This window comes from Sciurus carolinensis, chromosome 14 (assembly GCF_902686445.1).
Source record: "Sciurus carolinensis chromosome 14, mSciCar1.2, whole genome shotgun sequence".
NCBI classification, from domain to species: Eukaryota; Metazoa; Chordata; class Mammalia; order Rodentia; family Sciuridae; genus Sciurus; species Sciurus carolinensis.
In genome coordinates, this window is record NC_062226.1 from 23,202,700 (window position 1) to 23,224,139 (window position 21,440).

The 21,440-nt window shown below is 39.8% G+C and overlaps 1 protein-coding gene and 1 non-coding gene across 2 annotated transcripts in view; both read left to right on the forward strand.

Annotated features, from left to right (window-relative positions):
- Positions 1-8,962, forward strand: part of Svep1 (sushi, von Willebrand factor type A, EGF and pentraxin domain containing 1) — a 200,233-nt gene extending 191,271 nt beyond the window's left edge. Inside the window, exons 46-48 of the mRNA XM_047525742.1 lie at positions 1,214-1,309; positions 5,283-5,376; positions 8,576-8,962. Of these exons, the coding sequence (XP_047381698.1) occupies positions 1,214-1,309; positions 5,283-5,376; positions 8,576-8,597 (212 nt within the window). The 3' untranslated portion in view covers positions 8,598-8,962. The remainder of the gene's footprint in view (positions 1-1,213; positions 1,310-5,282; positions 5,377-8,575) is intronic.
- On the forward strand, positions 6,106-6,210 carry LOC124965107 (U6 spliceosomal RNA). The gene has a single exon (XR_007105109.1). It is a non-coding gene; the product is annotated as a U6 spliceosomal RNA (small nuclear RNA).
- Positions 8,963-21,440: the final 12,478 nt, after the last annotated feature.

Genomic DNA, 21,440 nt, shown 5'->3' on the forward strand with positions numbered 1-21,440 from the left:
GTTTTAAAATTGGTTATAAATGTCTCAACTGCACTGTTTCAGTATTTCAATATATAAAAATGAAATGATTTGGTGTTTCAGTACAACAGGTGTATATAAACCAGGCTGAGTCATTAATACAATGGTCATTGGTCTGTATGTTTATTCTAAGACCAGGCATTTTATAAGATTCTAGAATATAATAAGCATGCTTTTTTAAACTACTCTATAAGGGGAAATGTATGATGAAAATTAATTCATGGCTGCTAACAACTCACCCTAGCAAGTATTCTCAAAATAATCAAGGAAGAAGAGAGATTATGTTTTTCCTTTTCCTTTCCCTCAATTGTTCCTTTTTACTTGGATCCCCCAGAATTAACCTGCTATAATGCCAAGAGTCCAAAGACTCCAAGAGCATTTACTCTGGGTCACCCCAACAACAGGGCTGGCTAAGCATATGCCTGTCCTTCTGCACGAGACCGGGGCTTCCCAGGATTGAATGTGCATCCCAACTATCTGGAAGATGCTATTAAAATGCAGATTTTGATTCAATGAATCTGGGTTGGGACCTGAGACCACACTTCTAGGCAACTTCTGAATAAAGCCAGTTCTGTTGGTTAGACAACTACACTGTGAGGAGCAAGACAACAGACAATCTCACATCTTTTTAATCAACTCTGTCTCTTCCAGTAGGAGGAATGATTGTCATGGAAGATGTAGGAGAAATCTGATTCTACCACCACCAGGCCTCAACTCCTAGAAAATCAAAGGCACACTGTCCCCTTAATATTAAAATGTTGCAAATGCTAGCCTACAGTATAGTCCATCTGATTCACATTCTCACATTTAGTTCAAGAAGAGCCTCAAGGCAGCCAAACCCTCTTAGAGCATTTAACATAATTTGTCATGGAAATTTGAAATGATGATAAATGAAGATCGTTCCACTTATTTGGTGAAGAGTAGAAGCAAAGCACTTAGCAGACATTGATTACAGTGTGTCCCCACCCAAAGAGTGCATTTGGCATGGACATCATTATATCTGGCTCAGGATCCAGACTTACTTTCCTGATTGTGTTTTCCCAGTGATTCTCATTAGCAAGCAGAACACATACAGGAAGATTCTCTACTGGGTCATGCAAGGTTTCACTCGGCCCCAAAATCATCTTTTGAATACTTGAACATATCAGAGCATGTGCATTTTGATCAAATTCTTTTCAACTCCCTTCTTTTTTAGCAATATGCATTCTTCCCTGTCTGAATGGTGGTCGCTGCATGGCCCCTTATCAGTGTGACTGCCCGCCTGGCTGGACTGGGTCCCGCTGTCATACAGGTAGGTTTCCATTCAGTTTATTTTCTTGGTGGCTTGGTCCCATGAAGCCTGATGTGGACGAGTATAACCGAGGCCCAGAGGTGGTGCTGAAACAAAAGGTTTCCAAAGATTCTCGGACTTCTCAAGACCATCCTTGGAAGGATGACCTGGATGACTGCCTGAACAAACACCGTTCAGGAGCCTGTGCCAAAGAGCAGCATCTGGGCTGGAGGTGCAGCTCGGCGGAACAGTGCCAGCCTTCTGATTTCCAGCACCACAAAAAAGGAAAAAGAAAAAGGAAAAGGAAATGCCCTAAAATAGCATAAGAAAAACACCTTCGTTGACTCTTTTACAGCCTGTAGAGCAAGACATTCTGCAGAGATTCAGAAAATTTATTTCAACCTCTCTGAAGTTAAATTAGTTCATGATTACTATGTTGGGAAAAAGAGGTCATAAATGAATATGACTTCTGTTAAAGTGGAAAACCAAACTCATCAATGAGATAGTTCCTTACCATAGACAACAATAAAAAACTGTCCCCTAAACAGCCCTTGCCTGCCTTAAATATAGCATTTAGTCTGCTTTACTTTGACATCTGTTTAACTGCTTGGTTGTCTATTTGTCCTGGCTCCCCACTAGATCATAGCCACTTGAAGGCAGAGATGTTTCTTTGTCGTCTTTATATCCCCAGTGCCCAGCATAGTGCCCAAATATAATAGGTATTTCAATAAATGTCACATAAATTAGTTTAAAAATGACAGGATTTTTTTAATGTTCTAAAAATTTAAGCATCTGTCAAAAGAATAAGGCTTTCTGTATTTATTAGGTGTGAACTTTGATACTCTACTATCCCTCCAGTAGAAACATTTATACCACTTCTTCTGTGGGTCAAATTCAAAGTAGAACAGGCTTGCAGACACTGGAACTTTTCATGAGCACTAAGGCTCAGGGGACCACGTAACTTAGATTCCAAACCAGGACTTTTTTAGAGTAAAGCATGGAAATGAGAGTGAATGATAGTACATCACAGGCAAAATCCTACATGCTTCATCCTGCCTAAAACCAGACTGAGCCTTCCGTGAATCCAAAAAGAAAAATCATCCTGGAGGCTAAATGTGAAGACTTTATCGAGGCTCTTAAAGCAATCTACATAGTGTTTGTTTAAAATGAATCCACTTAGATATTTATCCACACTTTCCCTGAACCCAAAATTGAACTCACCTGCACACTCCCCCTGCCCTTCTCCAAGCATCCTGTCATTTCAGAGGTGGCACCAATCTTCTGAATGAGTGACTTGTTTTTGACTCTCCCTCTGCTTCATCTGAGATCAACAGCATCTCTTTTTGTTCCTTCCTACACAGTATCACCTCGAAAACCCTACTATCACCAGCTAGTAAAAGACCTCTTCTCTGGATCATGGCCAGCATCTACTAGTTGATTTTCTCAGCTCCATTTCCAGGCTTAATATCATGTGTATACATTTTCTGGCTTTTCTTTGTCCTGGTTAAGAACCTAGGATGGTTGTCTGTTATCTCCGCATCCAGTCTGAGTTCTGATATATAGGATGCTGCACTGACCAGATTCAATACAGCTAGAGCACAACCCACTTCCCATCCCACCAGTCACACACTGACCTCTGCAATGATGGCTTCCTCATTACCCCCACCCCAGGGAGCCCCTTCTCCCTACCCCCAATTGCCTCCCTCTTTCCTCTACCTATTTTAACCTTACTCAGCCTCCAAAGCTCTGTCCCAGTTTCCTCCTATCTCCAAACTTGCTCTTATCACAATGATCTATTTTCTGACATTGTATTTCTATAGATGTTGCACAGTTAGAATCATGTAGTTTAAAGCCCCATTGATTTATTTCTATTTCTTTTCACTCCTTGGTTCTCTAACTAGATTAAGCTCCTTGCTGACAATGAGCCCTGTAGTTTTCCTTTTTAAAAATCTCGCATCAAGATCTCAGCACAGACCTTACCTGCACTTCCTGAGTACTAAGCACATAGAGGATATAAGGCAGGAGGAACTCCTCCCTCCAGGATGTCATCTAGAAAAGGGGAAGGGATGCAGAATGGCATGTAAGTGCATAACTAAGATGTAAAAGGGAGGTTCATTGAATTCTAGAGAACGGGCTCTGACCAAGTGTCCAGGTTCAGAAAAGTCTTCATAGTTTTAAAATCTAAGGAAGAGCAAGTGAGTCATTGGGAAGACAATCCTAGTCAGAGGAGTGGGGCATAAAACACACAGGTGTACTCTGCCACAGAGGAAACAGAGAGTCTGACCAGAAATGAAGCGGTAAAGATGGGCAGCGTCAGATCAGGAAACATGCGTGTACAGAGTGCAGGATGCTGGATTATGCTTTGAGACCATCAGCAATTGCAAGAGGGTTTTAAGCAGGCAAATTATGTAATCAGATTTTCTTTTGGAGAAGAGATTTGGACAACACTGTGGAAAATGGCAGAAAGCAAGACTTACAATAGAGATTAACTGGGAGGTAATAGAAGCAGAAGAGACAAGAAGTCACAACATCTGAAAAACAATCACCAAGCAAAAGTGGAACTGAGAAAAGTGAGGAAAAGTAGCAGAAATGTTACTTGGTTACAGATTTGCTGTGGGGCTAAAGATCCAAGAGGAGTCAAAAATGCTGGTCCCAGGTTGGCCGCAGGAGTGGCAGGTGGTGCCATTTACTGAGCTAGAGAAGCCAGGAGACACAGGCTTGGGGTGGGGGTGGGGTGGCTAAGTGAGGAGCAGAGGAAGGGCATACTGAGTTTGGGGGTGGTGGTGGGTCTGTGGAAATTCAAGGGTAGGCAGCTGTGTGATAATTTAGGTTTCCAAAAGGCACAGCTGGATCAAATTTAGGGATTCATAAGTCATCAATGATAAGCATTCAGGGGGGAATACATAAGACTGGGTGGGAGATAGGTGGCATGAGAAGTGACCCAGAATGGAACCCTGACATTTTAAGGAAGAAGTAAGTTGTTAGGCTTTTCAACAGGGAAGTAAAAATAATGATGAATTAATTAAGACAGCCAACATTCCCCTAAAAAGGAGTAATATTTTCTTATATCAGCGAGCAGAAACGGTGGGGAGTTGGTTTTAGATTATGGGTTTTTTTTATCATTTATTTTCTTAATAAATGCAAATAAGTACACTTTTCTGGTGTGGTATTTCTCTTTAACTTACCAAGAGAACCCTCCAGGGGAAAGTCTGGTGTTTTACTTCTGTCCCCCCTTGTCCTCTCCACCCTGTGCTTATCCAGGACCTGGTACTTTCTTAAGCACTTCCCCCATATTTTATGAATGAACAACTAAAGAAATGATGTTTATTTATATCTCACCAAAGACGAGTTTTTCACCCACGAAAGGGCTCACACACTGCAGATTTGTGAGAAAGATACCTATACAGTAAATCTTTGGATATTCTCGAAGGGCTTCATCTGTGACTCATTTTTAACCCTACTTCAGGTTCTGTAATTCCAATTAAAGTTGCTACAAATCACAAAATGAGTCAAATACAAAGGACTGTGGAATCATCTGTTATTTTAGATAATCCATGTGGCGGATTTATTATCCTAAGAGTTGGTGTCTGACTTAATCACTCAACCAATCGTGGAGGGTAAGCCGGCTCTTTCAAGAGTTGCACAACCTGGTCCAGCAAATGAAAAAATTTACTGTTCAAAGCAAAGTGCCAGGCATTTGCATAAATGAAATAATTAAAGAAGACAAAAATCAGTATACTTGGAATGAGCAGAAAAGCTTTCAATAAGTAGGGAGAACTTAACCTGGGGCTTAAATGGAGTAGCTTAGTGGGGGGCAGGGAAAGTGGTATTACCTAAGTTCTCAAGGTCAAGTGGAGTGACAGAAATAGATGATGCAAACAGTGTATGAGGAAGAGTGGTGGCTGCTGCAGGAAGTAGACACAAGCCCTGTCCTGTGAGACGTCTCTGGAATTTTCGAGTGTTAATTAAACGAATGTATGAATTTTTCATCCAGCTACTTGCCAGTCTCCCTGCTTAAATGGTGGAAAGTGTGTAAGACCAAACAGATGCCATTGTCTCTCGGCTTGGACAGGACACGACTGTTCCAGGTAAGACAACCCAGAACTAAAATGCACCTTTAACATAAAGACTGGAATCCAGAGTTCCTTTATCTGAAGGGCCAGAAGATATCCCTAGTTTGAGTGCAAGCTTTTTGTATCTCAAAATATCTAGATATGCACTCTAAATTTGAACTAAAGCCAAAGCTCAAAACTGTTAGTTCAGGATTGACAGATAAAATTATACACACACACACACACACACACACACATATATATATGTATATATATATATATATATATATATATATATATATATATACATATATATATCTTGAAAACAAACAGTATTGGCTCACTTCATCAGCACATATATTAAAATTGGAACTTCAGGGGCTAGGGTTGTGGCTCAGTGGTAGAGCACTTGCCTAGCATGTGTGAGGCACTGGGTTCAATTCTCACCACCACATATAAGTAAATTAATTAAATAAAGGTTCAGGGACAACTAAAAAAATATTAAAAAAAAAAAAGAACAATAACTAGTGACAGATGTTAAAATGATTAGGATGGTTGGTGAAGAGTATATATACATATAAGCCAGGTGCGGTGGCACACGCCTGTAATCCCAGCAACTGAGGCAGTTGAGGCAAGAGGATAGCAAGTTCAAAGCCAGCCTCAGCAAAAGTGAGGTGCTAAGCAAATCAGTGAGACCCTGTCTCTAAATAAAATACAAAATAGGGCTGGGGATGTGGCTCAGTGGTTGAATGCCCCCAAGTTCAATCCCTAGTACCCAAAAGAAAAAAAAAAAAATTGGAACTTTAGAGAGAAGATTAATATAGCTTCTGCTCAAGGACAACATAAATTCATGAAGTATTCCATTTGTTTTTGCAGTTTAAAAAAAAGGAAAAAAGGGGTTAAATAAATAGATTATCTTCTTGAACACAGATTTTATCCCTCAGGTACAAGGATATAAAATGAATAATGAACTCGATATATTTTATTGAAAATGACTTAATAGATGTTTGAGCTCTTGATCACAATAAAGGATGGTGTTGAAGTTGATAAGAAAATATTTATTTTTGCCTTGTCTTTTTAGTGTTTATAGACACAGTATTTCATTGACTACAAGGAAAAATATGTAAATACATGTTCTGTTAATACTTTTCTCACTTTTGTTCAGATAAACAGTAGAACTGAGAAAAGTATTTTAAAAATAAATCCAAAAGAAAATAGTTTTTAAGATCATTTATAGCTTTTTAAATCTCAGGAGATCCTGGACATATGGCCCCATACCATGAATAAATTATTTTCAGCACCTGTCCTCCTAAGTGTTGGCATATTATCAGTTGAATTTTAAGACTTCAGATATGCATACTATACTAAATCACTTACATTTTATTTTGTACAGTTACCCCCATATTACAGGACTAACTAAAAACAAAGAGGTATTACCACCTTCATTTTTTAAAGTAAGAAGATCAGTTAATGGAAAACAACTCAATTTTCCACTTGTTATTGTATCATTTTGATCAGGATGTCAAAATCCATTTGCAGAAATGAAAAAGCTATTAAAGCTTTAATAACTATTAAAGCTATTAAATGTAATTTTGAAAATCTGTCTTGTGCCTGTGGCTTTTCTTATATAATCACAGTATATGCCATCTTCACGGAGGAAAAAAATAAGCAGAACCCTAAAGAGAATTTTGGAATGAACCAACGTGCGTAGAAGCTGCCAAGACACAGCACACAGGGGCACCCGAGAGCAGAGCCCAAAGCGTTTAAGGAGTGGGGAGTGGGCAGAAAAGAAAACAGTGGCTCAAAAACAACAAGAAATAGATATAATGTTCTTGTCATTTTAGACTTTATATTTCAACCCTTCATTTTTACATGAGAAAAGAGGAAAGCTGGAGTGTTCATGGTTCCCTGTATCCAAATGTTCCTCCAGGAGCATTTCTTTGATCAGGGAAAGGGTACTTGTGAGCTTATATAAAAACACTAACTAGTAATAAAGAGAACAGAACCCAGATTTTTTTTTCTCAAAACGTTTGATATAAGAATCCAAGAAAAACTAAGGCAAGTTAAAATGGAAAGTCTATCCTATAGGCAAGGAAAGGCTTAGTCCCCCAGAGGACCAAACAGGCTCCCCCTTCTTATTCTATAATCAGTTCTTCTAGGAGGCCCCTACTTATTAGGACTCTCTTATTAAAACTCTAACTGACTTAGGTAAAGAAATAAATTCTTGGACAGGCACAGTGGCACATGTTGGTAATCCCCGCAACTCAGGAGGCTGAGGCAGGAGGATGGCAAACTGGAGACCAGCCTCAGCATCCTCTATCTGGCTGCAGAGTGACTTTCTCTGCGGTTCAGTTCACATGGAAGGGCAGAATGGCTCACAGCTCCCACATTTTACATGTCATCGTTCATTATTCAGAGATACAACACAGTATCCCGGTTTAAAAATCTGGGAGAAGGACCCTGATAGGTCTAGACTGATTCCAAGGTCCAGCATGCACCCGTGGTGCTAGGCTGGGTTATGTAATACTAACATGAAGGGTAATTTTGGCAACACTTTGGGTAAAGGGGAGAGGAAGTTGGCAATTCCTAGAAGAAAAGCAGGTAGAGTGATTCCCTACAATGGGAAGGGAGGAAGCGTTTCTGAGACATCTGTACAATAAATGGTCACGAATAATTAGTTTTCTTTTCTTTCCCGTGAGACTGAATGTGTTAAGGAGTCTATGCTTAGTCCTTGTGCAGGCATAAAAATAGACGCTCAATAAATACTTGCTGACAGTAGAGCAAGTTCCTGGCATAAGTGGCAGCAGGTGGAGAAATGTCTCATAGTATCCATCAAATCCATCAACCCGTAACCTTCTTTCCTGGTAAATACAACTGGCCTGGTCTTGCTCCCAGGTAATCCAGTTCTTAGAAATTGTGGTTCTTCTGTTCTCTGCACATCTTCCAAAAATTGATCTTAAACAAATACTGTCATTAAAAATCACAGCTTGGCGGTGCTCTGAGAGAGGATTGTCAGACAGGAAACTAGTGACAGAATCAGGGCTGAAACTCAGGTCTGCTGTTTCTCAGATCTGCTGTGCACACCCCTCTATTCTCCCAGATGACCCCCAGCCCTCCAGCCACCCAGCCATGGCCAGGCTCTAAGATCTTAAATCCCGTTTCAATCAGCCTCCCCCAAAGCAGTCGCCTCTTCGGTTTGGTTTTTTTCTCTTTAATCTGTTTGTTTTCCCCCCAGGAAAAGGAGGACTGGGTTTTAACCACAGCATAACCAACCAGTTCCCCAGAGCAGGATCATCTCTTCCTGGCAGCGCCTGGGACTCTGGAACTTTCGCGAAGAAAGTCCAACGTGGTGCTGGGGCTTATTTTGTTTAGCAAACTTGTTATTTGAGATTTACGTTTTTTATTTTGTGATATATTTTATTTCTTGCGACATCCTTTCTTACATGTTTCCATTTTTAAATATGCCTGTATTTTCTATATTAAAAAATTATATGAAATAGATGCTGCTGCTCCACCCTCATGAAGTGTACATACTCTGCTGTCTATTGGGAAAATTCCTGGAACACATTTTTATTCCTTAAAATGATTTTTTCATTAAAATATATTTTGCTACTAAATAATATTTTTCTGGACAGTGCCATTTGATGAGGTGGCCAGGGAATAATAATAAAGAACATTCATGATCTTTCATCTACGTTACTTTTACAGCACCATCCCATGTGGTGTGCACCAAGCAATTACAATCAAGGAGATTCCTTCCTTCTGGAACCATCTTTGCACTACGTGTAACAATAAAGATTTCCTCTTATTGAATCCACAGACCTAGGACCCTCCACACAGAATTCTGTCCTGGTGTTGAGGGTAGCCTAGATAATTCCTTTCCCAATATTTTGAAAGATATAGACACTGATGTAGTTCATAAGGGGAAAAAGCAAAATGACCCTTGGTTTACAATTTCTCATGCTTCCCTTCCTTGTCATAGCTGAAATAAGAAATGCAACAACTGGAAGATTAATAGGGAGTCCATACTTGGATCACATTACAACTCACGGCTTTGGGAGAAGAGAGACAGGAAAGTGAAGATGGGGAAAAGGCAAATGGGAAAGGTTTTGTCAAGCTGTGCTCCTGGTCCTTCCTTGCAAAACAAAACAAACAAAACAAAAAACAAAATTGCAACTGCCCAAGAGAAAGTTGAGCTGTCCTTCAGTCCCCACTCTTTGAAATACCTTCATCAGACTCTGGAAAATAAAGCCAAACCCTAGATTTTGTTTTCAAATAGGGTATTCAAAATCAACTGGCTTCCATTCCCTGGGAGAGTTGCTCAAGCACAGGACAACAGGGTACAATGTAGCACCGTGGGGGAAACAGGAAGGATGAAAACGATCTTGATTCTCCTAGTGGTTCTCTTCCCTCAGTCACTGACTCCATTCTCCTGACATTCACTTTCTTGACTAGTCTCACAAGCTTAAGAGTCTAACTTTTGATCGGTTTATTTTTAGTTTGTCAACTTCCACACTATGTTGATCTTTGTCATTTCTAATCATAAAAACATAAAATAGACCTTAAATGTCTGAGTAATAAAAAGATGTTACCAGAAAATGTTAAGTTAGGGGAAACAACCCTCGGTTGAAAACAACTCTCACTTAGTTCTCAAAGTACCTAACCAATGAGTATACCTGCTGAGTAGAATTTGTGTTGGGTTACTCTGAATAGATTGAAAGGTTTGCATTTTCACAGTAAGTCAAACTAGTCATGTTACACAGAAAGTTTAAGAAAGTGAAGTGCCAAACAGGTGAGGTTTGGAAAGAATACAAATTTAGAAATCAAGTCACATCTTCATAATACTATACATAGTTGTAAAGGGTTATTTTAAAATCTTCTGTCCTGAATATGCCTTCTAGTGTATTTTCTAAGGGAGAATCATTTCCCATGTTTTAGGAACTATCATCCCACAAACAGAATAAAATGATGAATATTGAATGATATTTACCAAACATTTGCCAAATATCACTCTGATACCAAAAAAAAAAAAAAAAAAAAAGATTAAAATAAATAACTACAAGAAGTCAATCATGTATTTTAGCCTCCAGCCCAGTTCTGGAACAGCCACTAGGTACTAAGTGCACAAGGTGTTTTACAGACATTTCTTTGGAGCCTCATAACAAATCTATGGAGATATATATTATTATCTCTATTTTATAGATGAGGAAAGTCAGGTTCTGAGAAGTTAGGTAACATAACCATTAAATGACAAAGCCAACAGAGACCCAAAGCAAGTTTTAGGCATAATAAAGCTCATTCTAACATTATTATTATCAGTGAAAATATGGGCATGGACAAAATATCCATCAATAAGGAACCCTAAACTGTAATACCTTGATGACACTGGATTGTATATTATGCAGCCTTCAAAAGAGGGCAATATGGGCTGGGTTGTGGCTCAGTGGTAGAGGGATTGCTCAGCATGTATGAGGCACTGGGTTCGATCTTCAGCACCATAAAAATAAATAAAGGTACAGTGTCCATCTACAACTAAAAAAAAAAAACATTTTAAAGATATAGTGCAATAGCATGGAAAATGTCTGTGGTAGAAGGTTGAATGCAGGGGAGGAATCAGGATATAAAACATGCAGGGAGGGGGTATAGCTTAGTTTTAGAGTGTGTGTAGCCTCTGGAAGACTCTAGGTTCAATCCCAAGCACCACCACCCCAAATCTTAACATACTCATATGGTCAGAAAGCTGTTGAAATTATGCATAATGAAAATGAGAAGGGAAAAATCCCCAACATTATAGAATCACTTGCATTGGAACTTAAAGTACAGATAAGTCTGAACCCAAATATCTGTGAGTGTTTTTTTTTTTTTTTCATTGTATTTTAAAACCACTTCTTTATTCTTAAATAGCCATGTGGGAAACATAAAATAGTCAACTCAATAGTTTAAAAAAAAATCCATCAATTCATGACAATCAAATATGTCTTATGCCACAAAAATGAAAAAAATGCTTCAACATAATCAAGTTTCTTCCCTGTGTCACAGGAATCTCAGAGACTAAAAGCCATGTGATCATTTCAATAGATGTAGGGAAGGCACTTGGAAAAGCTAATATCTATCCTAATAAAATTTCTAAAGCTCAGATGAAATGGATGCTTCTATAGTGAAGCTTTTCCTTATCCAACTAATGTCCATCATGCTTAATGCTCTGATGAAAACAACAGTAGAAACTAACTAGCACTTGTCCTAAGCCAACAGGTTAGCTGCACTACGGTCAAATAGATGTCAAGTTCCTGTGGCTTCCTGAAAAAGAGAAAGAAAGTAGCAAAATCAAGCAAGGTTAGAAAGAGAAAGAAACAAAGCAGTTAGATCTTCTATTTTTCCTCTGCTCTCTACAAGATATTACAAGTCTCCTTATTACACAAAGATTAAAGTCTGGGGACATTATCACACTGTGATATATGTTTGATATCTTAAAAAATTAAGAAACAAATGTAAACAATAAAGAATAATTGAAATAGTTCACAATTACAATCTGGAATAGCGTTCAACCCTAAAATTCATGCAAAGTATATTTTAATGATGTTAAACATGCTAAATATGAAAAAGAAAATATTGAAAATTTTAGGTGACCCTAATTTTTAAAATAAGAACAGAAAACAAAAACAAGTACAAATCATGATTGTATCTATATGGTTGAATTGAAGATTACCTCTCTTTCTTCTTTAGATTGTCTTAATTTTATAGATGTCTTATAATAATAACAAATCAGAAAATAAAGGTAGGTATTATATGGAAGTATAACAATTTGCATGGAGAACAATTTAAAAGAATGTAGAGCAGAATAAAAATTAAATTAAGCCATATATTAAAATGCAAAGCTTCAACAATTATTTCAATTAGTATTGACCTATAAAAAGCCAGATAAAAGTCTACAGCAGGAAAATAGATAACCTATAAGCAGATCCAAGGACATATAAGACAATATATGACAAAGGACGCCTTCACTGTTAGCCCGGGTCCTCTACCAAACAGTCAAGACAGGACTAGACGGACAAGAAATGTTCTAGAGGAAATGTCTCCAAGAGAAAATAGACTGGGACCTGGAAGAAGCTAAGAGAGTCATCAGATTGTGTTAGTCAGCCTGTTGTCACAGTGACAAAGTCGATTAAGTAATCAGCTTAAGGGAAGAGGTTTCAGATGTTTCATTCCATGGTCTCTTGGCTATTGCTTTGGGCCTGTGACGGCACAGTGCATCCTGGCGGGAGCACATGGCAGAGAGGTCTGCTCACTCATGGCATCTGGGAAGCAGAGAGAGAGAAGACGGAGCCAGGGTCCCAATATCCCCCTCAAGGGCACACCTCAGTGACCCAACTGCCTTCCACTGGGCACCACATCCCAAAGGTTCCACCGGCTCCCAACAGAACCACAAGCGGAGAACACATGGACCTTCAAGGGCCTTTACAGAACGTTCAAGATCCAAAGAGATTCAATGCCAATTCAAGATCCAGTCGAACCTGACCCTAAGTAAAAGAGAGAGAAAAGGAGTGAAGGTTGAAGCATCTTTACTGCAATGCAGTTTTTAGAAACGTTCTGCAAGACGATCATCAGAGACCCTGTCCCCCCAGGAGCAGGCCAGCCTGGTATACCTGCCTCCCTCAGCCTCTAGTTGGGGCAGGGTGCAGGCAGCCTCAGAGCTTAAACACAGCCATGGAAGTCAGGGCACAGTGGCTGGAGTCTTTGTGAGATCTGAGAGCACTATTCTCATGGCAAAAGGGTCTTGCTAAGTTATTTAGGGCCTCACCAAGTTACTGAGGCTGGCTTTAAACTTATGATCCTCCTGCCTCAGTCTCCCAAGTTGCTGGGAGTTTACAGGCATGCACCACCATACCTGGCTGTCAATCATTTTGAAGAAAGTTTGGACTAGTTTATATTCCCTACAGAGGTTTCAGAGAATTATTTTATCAATAGCCAACTTTATATTATCATTAAAATAAATATCACCACCACCACTGCCACCAAAAGTTTACCAAATTGGCAGACAAAAATTTAGATAATTGGGCTGGGGATATGGCTCAGTTGGTAGAGTGACTGCCTCCCAAGCACAAGGCCCTGGGTCCAATCCCCAGCACTGCAAAAAAAAGATAATTTTATTTAACATGTCTTTTGTTAGTGAGAATGTTTATTTTCTACAAGTATTTCTTCTTTCGTGAATTGCTTGTTCATGTCTCTGCCTAAAACAAAATTTTTTCTCATGGATATCTATTTAAAGGGTTATTTTGTCATGTGTGTGGGTTTTTCTTTTCTTTTTGGCTTTAAAATTCCATTTTCAATGTTAATTTTTAGCTTGTGAGAGAAGTTTCCACATTCTTATCATCAAAAAAGTGACTTAGCAAGACCCTGTCTCAAAAATAAAAAAATAAAAGAGCTGAAGGTATATTCAGTAAAGCACTCCTATGTTCAATCCCTAGTACCACAACAAAAGTATTAAAAATTTTTTAAATCTGCATGCACACCTTTTAGTTCAGCAAATACCCAACAAGCAATCCCATCAAGAAATTAGACTTAGAGGTAAATATTTGTGCATAAAAATAATCAGGGCATTATTAATATTATCAAGAACCATCAGCAATGCAGAGACTAAAAAAAAACTAGAATAAGTATGTATTTCATGGTTTACTTATAGAATTGAATAGTATGAAACCATTAAGTTTTTGTAGATACATTTACAAAGAGTTTAATGACAAGAAAAATCATTATGGCAAAAATGTGTTCCATTGAACCAGAATATTAAATGTGATTATAGTATATTCACAGTCACCTAAATTGTGTATTTATAATACACACAGAAAGAGATTTGCCAAACTTTGTTAATAATGGGTTTCCCTAGGACATGGAACTATGGGTGATTTTTATCTCTTATTCAGATTTTCCCTTTATTTTTGACTTACTTTCCATCAAGATATATTACTTTTATATTTGTAAATATACTTTCATATTCATAAAAAGTAATCATCATAAAATTAATTGAAGTAAAAGCCCCCCTTATGTGTATGTGTATATAAATATTCTTTCTGTTTGCCCTAATTAACTTGGCATATGCACTGGTAGATATCGAATCAATTTAAAGATCTAGTCTCCATTTAGTTTTGTTGAAACACTACTTCAGAAATCTTTAGAGTTCGGGCTAAGAGGGTTATTAGTTTAATATGAAAATGGAAGCTGTTATCAAGAGAAAATAATCAGTTAATCTTGAGCCACTTGTGTACACGGGAGGAAAATATTCACTGGTGATCAAATTAAGGAATTTTAAAAATAAAATATTAAAACCATTCTGTATTTTGTAGTATATCCTTATAACTTTGTGGTTTCTCCAGGCAAGGGATGTCCATAGGAGATGGTTATTTATATGATCTCAAATTTACCAGCCAATTACACCAAAATCACTTTCTAAGGTTTCCATAGCAACCAATATAGCAGCAGCAATACTTCTTTCTTTGAAGAGATTACAGGTAATTACTCATGATTCTTTCCTAACTGACCTTAAGGGAGTGGCAGCAACCTCAGACCTTCGTGTTCTCCCATTCAAGGTAACCCATTCACGGTAACTCGGCCCCATAGTGTAAGCTGGAATGGAACCTGAGAGACTGAGACTCTTCTGAAAACGATGAAAAGCTGATTCGACTGTAAGGACTGCAGACCTTCCCTGGCACAGTAGCCTCTCGTTGCTAACTGCAGTAATCAGACAAATACATGATCCTAGGTGGAATGTTTCTGAACTCTTTGAGGGTTGAGAACCAAGTCAAGCCGCTCAAAGAGCCACATGGAGATACAGGCTATTTGGGTGTTTGGAAGTGTTATGGTACAAACTGCTGCCCAGTCCCCTCCACTCCCCAGGATCACACCCACTCCACGTAGAAAACATTTCCAAGTGAGTTCACTCCACCCTCCTAAGTCCTGACCTGTCTAATTACATGCCTGATCCTCACCTTTCTGAATCATTTGAGATTCCTCCTTTCATTATGTCCGCTGGATCTTTTACTTTCCCAGCAGTGTTCAAGCGAGTTCATGCTGCTGTAAGTTAAAGTGTATCCTGTCAGAGGGTAATAGAGAACTGACAAACTGGAAGAACCTGAAAGAATGGATTAAAGCAAAGACCACAAAACAGTAGCCAAAGCGATCAGCATGCATTTCCCAATCGTACCACATTCTTCCGAAGAGCCCTTTTGAGAATATACAAAAGAGAGCGTCAAGGGGCAGATACTCCCAAAGTCTTTTCTTTTGCATACCTTAGAGTTCATATTCTGCTTTGTAATTTAAAATGTGTTCTCTCCTACACTGTCTCATAAAGTTGTGAGAATTAAAAGCTGCGTGGATGTCTAACATTGAGCAATGGCTGAATAAACATCGGTGTTCCTTCCCTCTGCTCAGCCCCTCCCCAACCTGTCTCAGTGAATTCTGCAAAATGCCCCCTTCACATTTAAGAAACCCAGGGCACAGAGAAGCAATGCCTACAAGACCTGGTAACGACAGCCCAAGGCAGGGACTCAGAACAGTCAGCCAACGGCACCCTTTCCAGACTCTGGTCTTGGCAGTTTCCACCCGTGTAAGCTTTGTAACTATGGTAGTTTGGTATTACAGCCTGTGTTTCCGATGTTTGCAAAAGAAAATGTTCCTAATCACAAAGCAGCCTTGGTTTACATGAGAGTTCCACCAAATAACTTCAGGCTATGTTTAAAGGACAGCCCCAAAATGTTCCCTAAGTCATAATTGCTACACTGAGAAGACTCATGATGAATGACTTTCAGTTCTTTGAATATGCCATGTTCTCATCTTAAGATGTTTCTTTTACCTGCTCCACCTTCCTTTATTCCAGGTTCCCACCCAACCCCTCCAGCACAGTGACGGTCCCCCACTCTGGTCTTCTTACCATCTGGCCTGAGTTCTCAGATGCCATTGGCTTTGTTCTAAACCCTCCCGCCTCCACCCAGAGGCCAGAGGACATAGGATGATGGGAGGTGAGCCCTGTGCTTTCCCACTCCAGGGTTCCTTCTAGTGAGTAGACAAACCAATGTGAATATCCAGCTCTAGAATGAATACACTGTGTGTGTGTGTGTGTGTGTGTGTGTGTATATTGTATTGATATTCAGAACAAGAAACAATAGGTCAAATATATCCAGAACCTGTCTTACACACACACACACACACACACACACACCCCACAAATCTTTTCATCCCTGTCAAAATAGTTTATGACCTTGGTGTTAAGTCACACCTTGCTACACTTGAACCCCATAAACCTATTCGTGTGGTGTAGCAAAAACAGGTAGACTCCAGGGGCTGAGGAGACTCTGGAGGCATGTTGAAAGGGGAATCAGCACAAAATCTGGCTGATTCCTGATTCAACACAGGCTGCTGAGATCATCAAACTCTGACAACCTGACAGCGACAGGAAGGCACAGCCCTTGTCTGGTTTTTTGATCTCATGAATTGCACTCCTCTTTTGCCAATTCTGTAGCACATGGAAGCAAAAGAAAATCTGCACAAGTCAGTCATCCTTCTCCCCATTTGGAGAAGCAGGAATCTTTGAGGTTAGTCTACCAACCCAAGAGTTTACCCCAAAGTGAAGCTAACTAGGCCACAGGTAGCTCCTCTTCAAACTATGTTGACTTCATGTTTCAGATTTTAATACAATTCCTGTGGCTTCAGAATCTGGTACAAAAGACGACCAGGAGAGGAGAACAGAGAAAGCTAACAAGAATAGGAAGTTAAGCTCTATTTTTCCTGTTTCCCCTCTTATACTTAAATTGCAAACCATTCCAGACAGTTCTTTCTGGTTTCTTCTCTAATTTCATCTTCTCATATATAGTACACTTTAATTCATTAGTTTGACTCATTTTATTTCTGTTGTCTTTTCCTCCTCCTATAGAGTAGATGTCCTTCCAATTTCCCCCCGACCAATAATTACCCCTCCACTGTGGTTCTGAGGGTAGCCCACAGCAGACATTTATCATTTGCCCACCTTCCTCCCTCTTTAAAGACAAGCACAGTATATGAAATAAGACAAGTAGGGGGAAATCTTCCATACAATTTAATAACAACAACAAAGAAGTTAGAGGAGTTCCTACAAATATAAGCTCATCAAAAATGCAATATTCTAGATAATGTTTGTATATGCACGCACACACACACACACACACATTTCCTCAGAGAAAAACAACTTCATTTTTAATTCCATTTTCATAACTTGTCTTTCCAGTATCAAAAACAAAAGAAACCTAAAAGATAAAATTGACAATAGCTACCTTGAAGGCTAGTTTGGTTCAGCAGGTTCTGGGAAGAGGCAAGGACATAACTATATACAGGTCTACAGATGAGGCTTTCAGAAGTCATTTGAAAATGAAATTTTCTTTGGTTAAAGAAAAAGAGTACATGTTTTGGCATATGTGTATTCATTTCCATCATTATTCCCTGTTCAATTTTTAATACACTCAGTGTTTTAACCTTATGAATAACATGCTTCACATGCTGTCTATAAAAGCTGTTCATTTCATTTTATTTCCAAACAACCTAAATTGCCCATCAGAAAGTTTTTGTATCCACAGGTACACAAATGCGTCGTATCTAGAAAATCCATGCTCTGAAGTTATTGAACAATGAGATGTGTCCCTTGTTAAAACGACAATGTTGCTGACTCATTCTCAAGCTCCGGTTGCTAATTAACTTGTAAGATCCTTGAACTTAATTGCTTCATCCTTTAGGCTCCACAGCATTCTGGGTATATCTCTATTAAAGCACTTCTCTCTTTACATCAGGGCTACTTTATGTGTCTGAATATCAATAATAGAAAGGTTTATTTTTTTTTATTTATGAGTACAGTGTTTAAAAGCACAGATTCTAGAATTCAACTCCTACATTAAAACCCCAGTCCCTCCCCTCACTAGCCCCACAATTTGCACAAAGTGCTTGTTCAAACCCATTGATGTCCTCTCTGTCCTATAATGGAAGTGGTAATAGTGCCCACTCCATTGTTGTAAGATCTAAGGAGGCTCACAGATAATAGGTACTCATGCAGTTTACTGAATCAGTCTGCTTCTCTCAATTATGAGTCCCACCGCCACACTAACCATCTATGGGATTGTAATCTAAGCAATCCTGTAGCCATATTTCCTAACTCCATATTGTCCACCCAACTGGTCTTGACTGGAGGAAACTTCCCAACAATACTGGAAGTTGAGCTCAGCCAAGGAAACAGAAAGTATTATCACCTCACTGTGGGACATTGCTGGTACTATCCAAGCCAATGATACGTTCTTGTGAATTTGGTGACTTAATGTTCCGAAACCTCTTCCTTTAATGAAGAGTCAGTATGGTGATAAGTGCTCTGTCAAGTGCTTGGAAATTTGCTGAAGAGAACGTGCATCCTTGGCCTGTTCTGCCATGCTCTGCGTGGGCCAAGACCATCAATTTTCCTATAACTTCTCCACCTGGTGACTCCGCTACTGACATAATACCAGTGACTGTTCCCATTTGGTTCCACAGGCTTGGTGTTCAGCACTCTGATCCAGGGATTAGAAAAGAGCCTTGAGGACTAATAAAGTCTAGGCCAGAGGCTCCTCACTGAATCCTCCAATAAAACAGTATCTATGTAGCAGATATAAACTCAAATAAAAATCACAATATTCAACACTTATGCTATCTAATGTGTTCCATTCATCCAAAATACTTTTTTCACATTTTGACCTCTCTGAAAAGCAAATGCTCCTTACAATAACCTGGCAGAGTACAACTGGCAATGTAATGGTCTATCTTACAAACACAGTATTGTAGATTCAATAAAAACTACTAAAATTACATCTTCAGTGCTTGGCATTATATCAACATAATATTTGGCATTTGAAAACAGACAAGCTTAGGTGAATTACTGGTCCAAGATTCAACAGGTATTTTCTGAGTCTGAGAAAAGCTTTTTGGTGACTAAGCTTAGGCTGTGTTCTCAAAACCCTGCTATCTCTAATAAAAAATAAATATCAGAATCAAGGAAACACAATAGGTGAGTTCTTGGGAACCACGAACCTTGATTTGAGAAAAGCTCTTTTCCTGGGCATTGTGATTTTGGTTTATATGAGTCACTGTATATTGGTTTATATGAGTCACTGTACCCTACAGACCTGGCCCCTGGTTGGTTCCCCTAATGGCCGAGTGGAGAACATGTAAGGAGTGGTTGGCTGGGCCCGGCTTCCCTCCCCTAGGATGCCTTTTACAACAGAAACACCACTTTCATACACTAACACTGCCTTCTCCACCCAATGTCAGCCTGTCATCAGGTTCCCTGGTGATTCACAGGAGTATGAGCTGGAGGCCCACCTTTTTTTGGCAGCAGTATTGGGACCACACCCTGCACCCTTCTTTGTCTTCCTGTTGCTGGAGTGATCCTTCTTCCTGTTTCTTCTGGTGAAGTTATCTTCAGCTTCATGTCCTCTCCCAGGAAATGTACCCTTCCCCTGCTGCTGCTGTAAGATTCACGATGGGCCAGCCTGATGGACAGCACAACCCTCTGCATTGTTGTAACCGGAAGGAGAAAGGGCTTTAGCAGATCCCTTCAGATCTCTAAGGACCAGGGCCTCTTGATTTTCAGATTTTTAAAATAAGTCTCAGAAGAGAGAGGGGGACTTAACCAGAGGGACACTGTCATTGGTGAGAGAGTGAAAAAAAGAACTGTAGTCACTGCTTTCAGCCCTTCCTCCCTCCGGAAGTACATCCCTCCTTCAGCTTAGAGTCTCTCCAATTGCAGCCTCAAGAATAGCTGATAGATTACCATACCGGCCATCCTCTTCATGATCTTTCTGGATTATAATAAAAGGGTATGAGAAAGCACTGCACATCCCTGTTATAGCCATGCTTCCTAGGTACAGCCAGGTGGTTGGAAAAGGGAGTTTGAAGGTACACCTGCATCTGACTTTATTGAAGGTCAGGGAAGTACCGCTTGTCCACATCAAAGAAGGGAGGGTGTTTGAGATGGGAACGAAAGGGCCTAATCCATGTGTAGGGCATCCTTACTCAACCAAGCAATAGGTCCCAGCCTTTGACTCTTTAGAGGCTTCTCTGCCTGGAGTCTTTCCCCAACCAAATTCCTTCATCAACTATTCTTCATAGTAAAATTATATGACATTGACTTAGGGCTGCACTCTCCTCTCTGTGCTATTGAACATAATGACTATTTTCTCTCTTGGGCAAAGAGACACACACACACACACACACACATACACACACACACACACACACATGATCCAAAGAAGATTCATTAATTTTGTTTGAAAAGCAAACAAGAATGTGTTGGAAGAAATCCTAAATCTTGGCTAGCAGCTGTGAACGTCTCAAGTGTGTAAAAGGAAAGCCTTCGCACATTCATGCCCATCAGGAAAACCTATGGAGAGGAGCGTTCCGCTCCGGCCACTTAGGAAAGTAAACAACTGCCCCCAAATTGACCTAGTGTTAACAAGGAAACCTGTAGAGGGGCCTGGTGGTCTGATCCCCCGAGGCACATTGTGATTGGGCAAAAAGTCTATAAAATGTATGTTTTTTTCTACAATAAACGAGTTTGTAGGCTGCTCGCCACAAGCCTGCTTCTACCCAACTCCCAGAGTCTGGTCTTGACTCAGTGGCCCTTACCTGCGCCTGAACTAACCTTGCACCCCTACAAGAATGCCTTTCCCCACACAACCATTGTCTCAACTGTCTAGTATGGTGATCACCAAGGACCACTAGGCTCATCCCAGTACCTTACAATGACCGTGTGTAAAATCCAATCCTTTTTGAGAGAAGATTCCCCAGGGTGGGCCAGAGGTCCCTTCTCTGAAATTCTGACGCTCAGATCTTCCCTTCTCTCCTTCCAGTCACCCCTAACCTGCTTCCATGACTCCCCCAATGGGCCCACTTAGATAAAGCCTTGTGTTTTATTTTGAGACTTCGACTCATGTTGTTCCAAATTTTCGAAAATGACAATAGGATTTCTCAGGCCTGTCGGCATTGGTTCTGCTCCACGATTTCTCTTCATCTCTTGAAGGAGGCGCATAGAAGGAAGACAGGAAGGCAAGTGGGGAAGG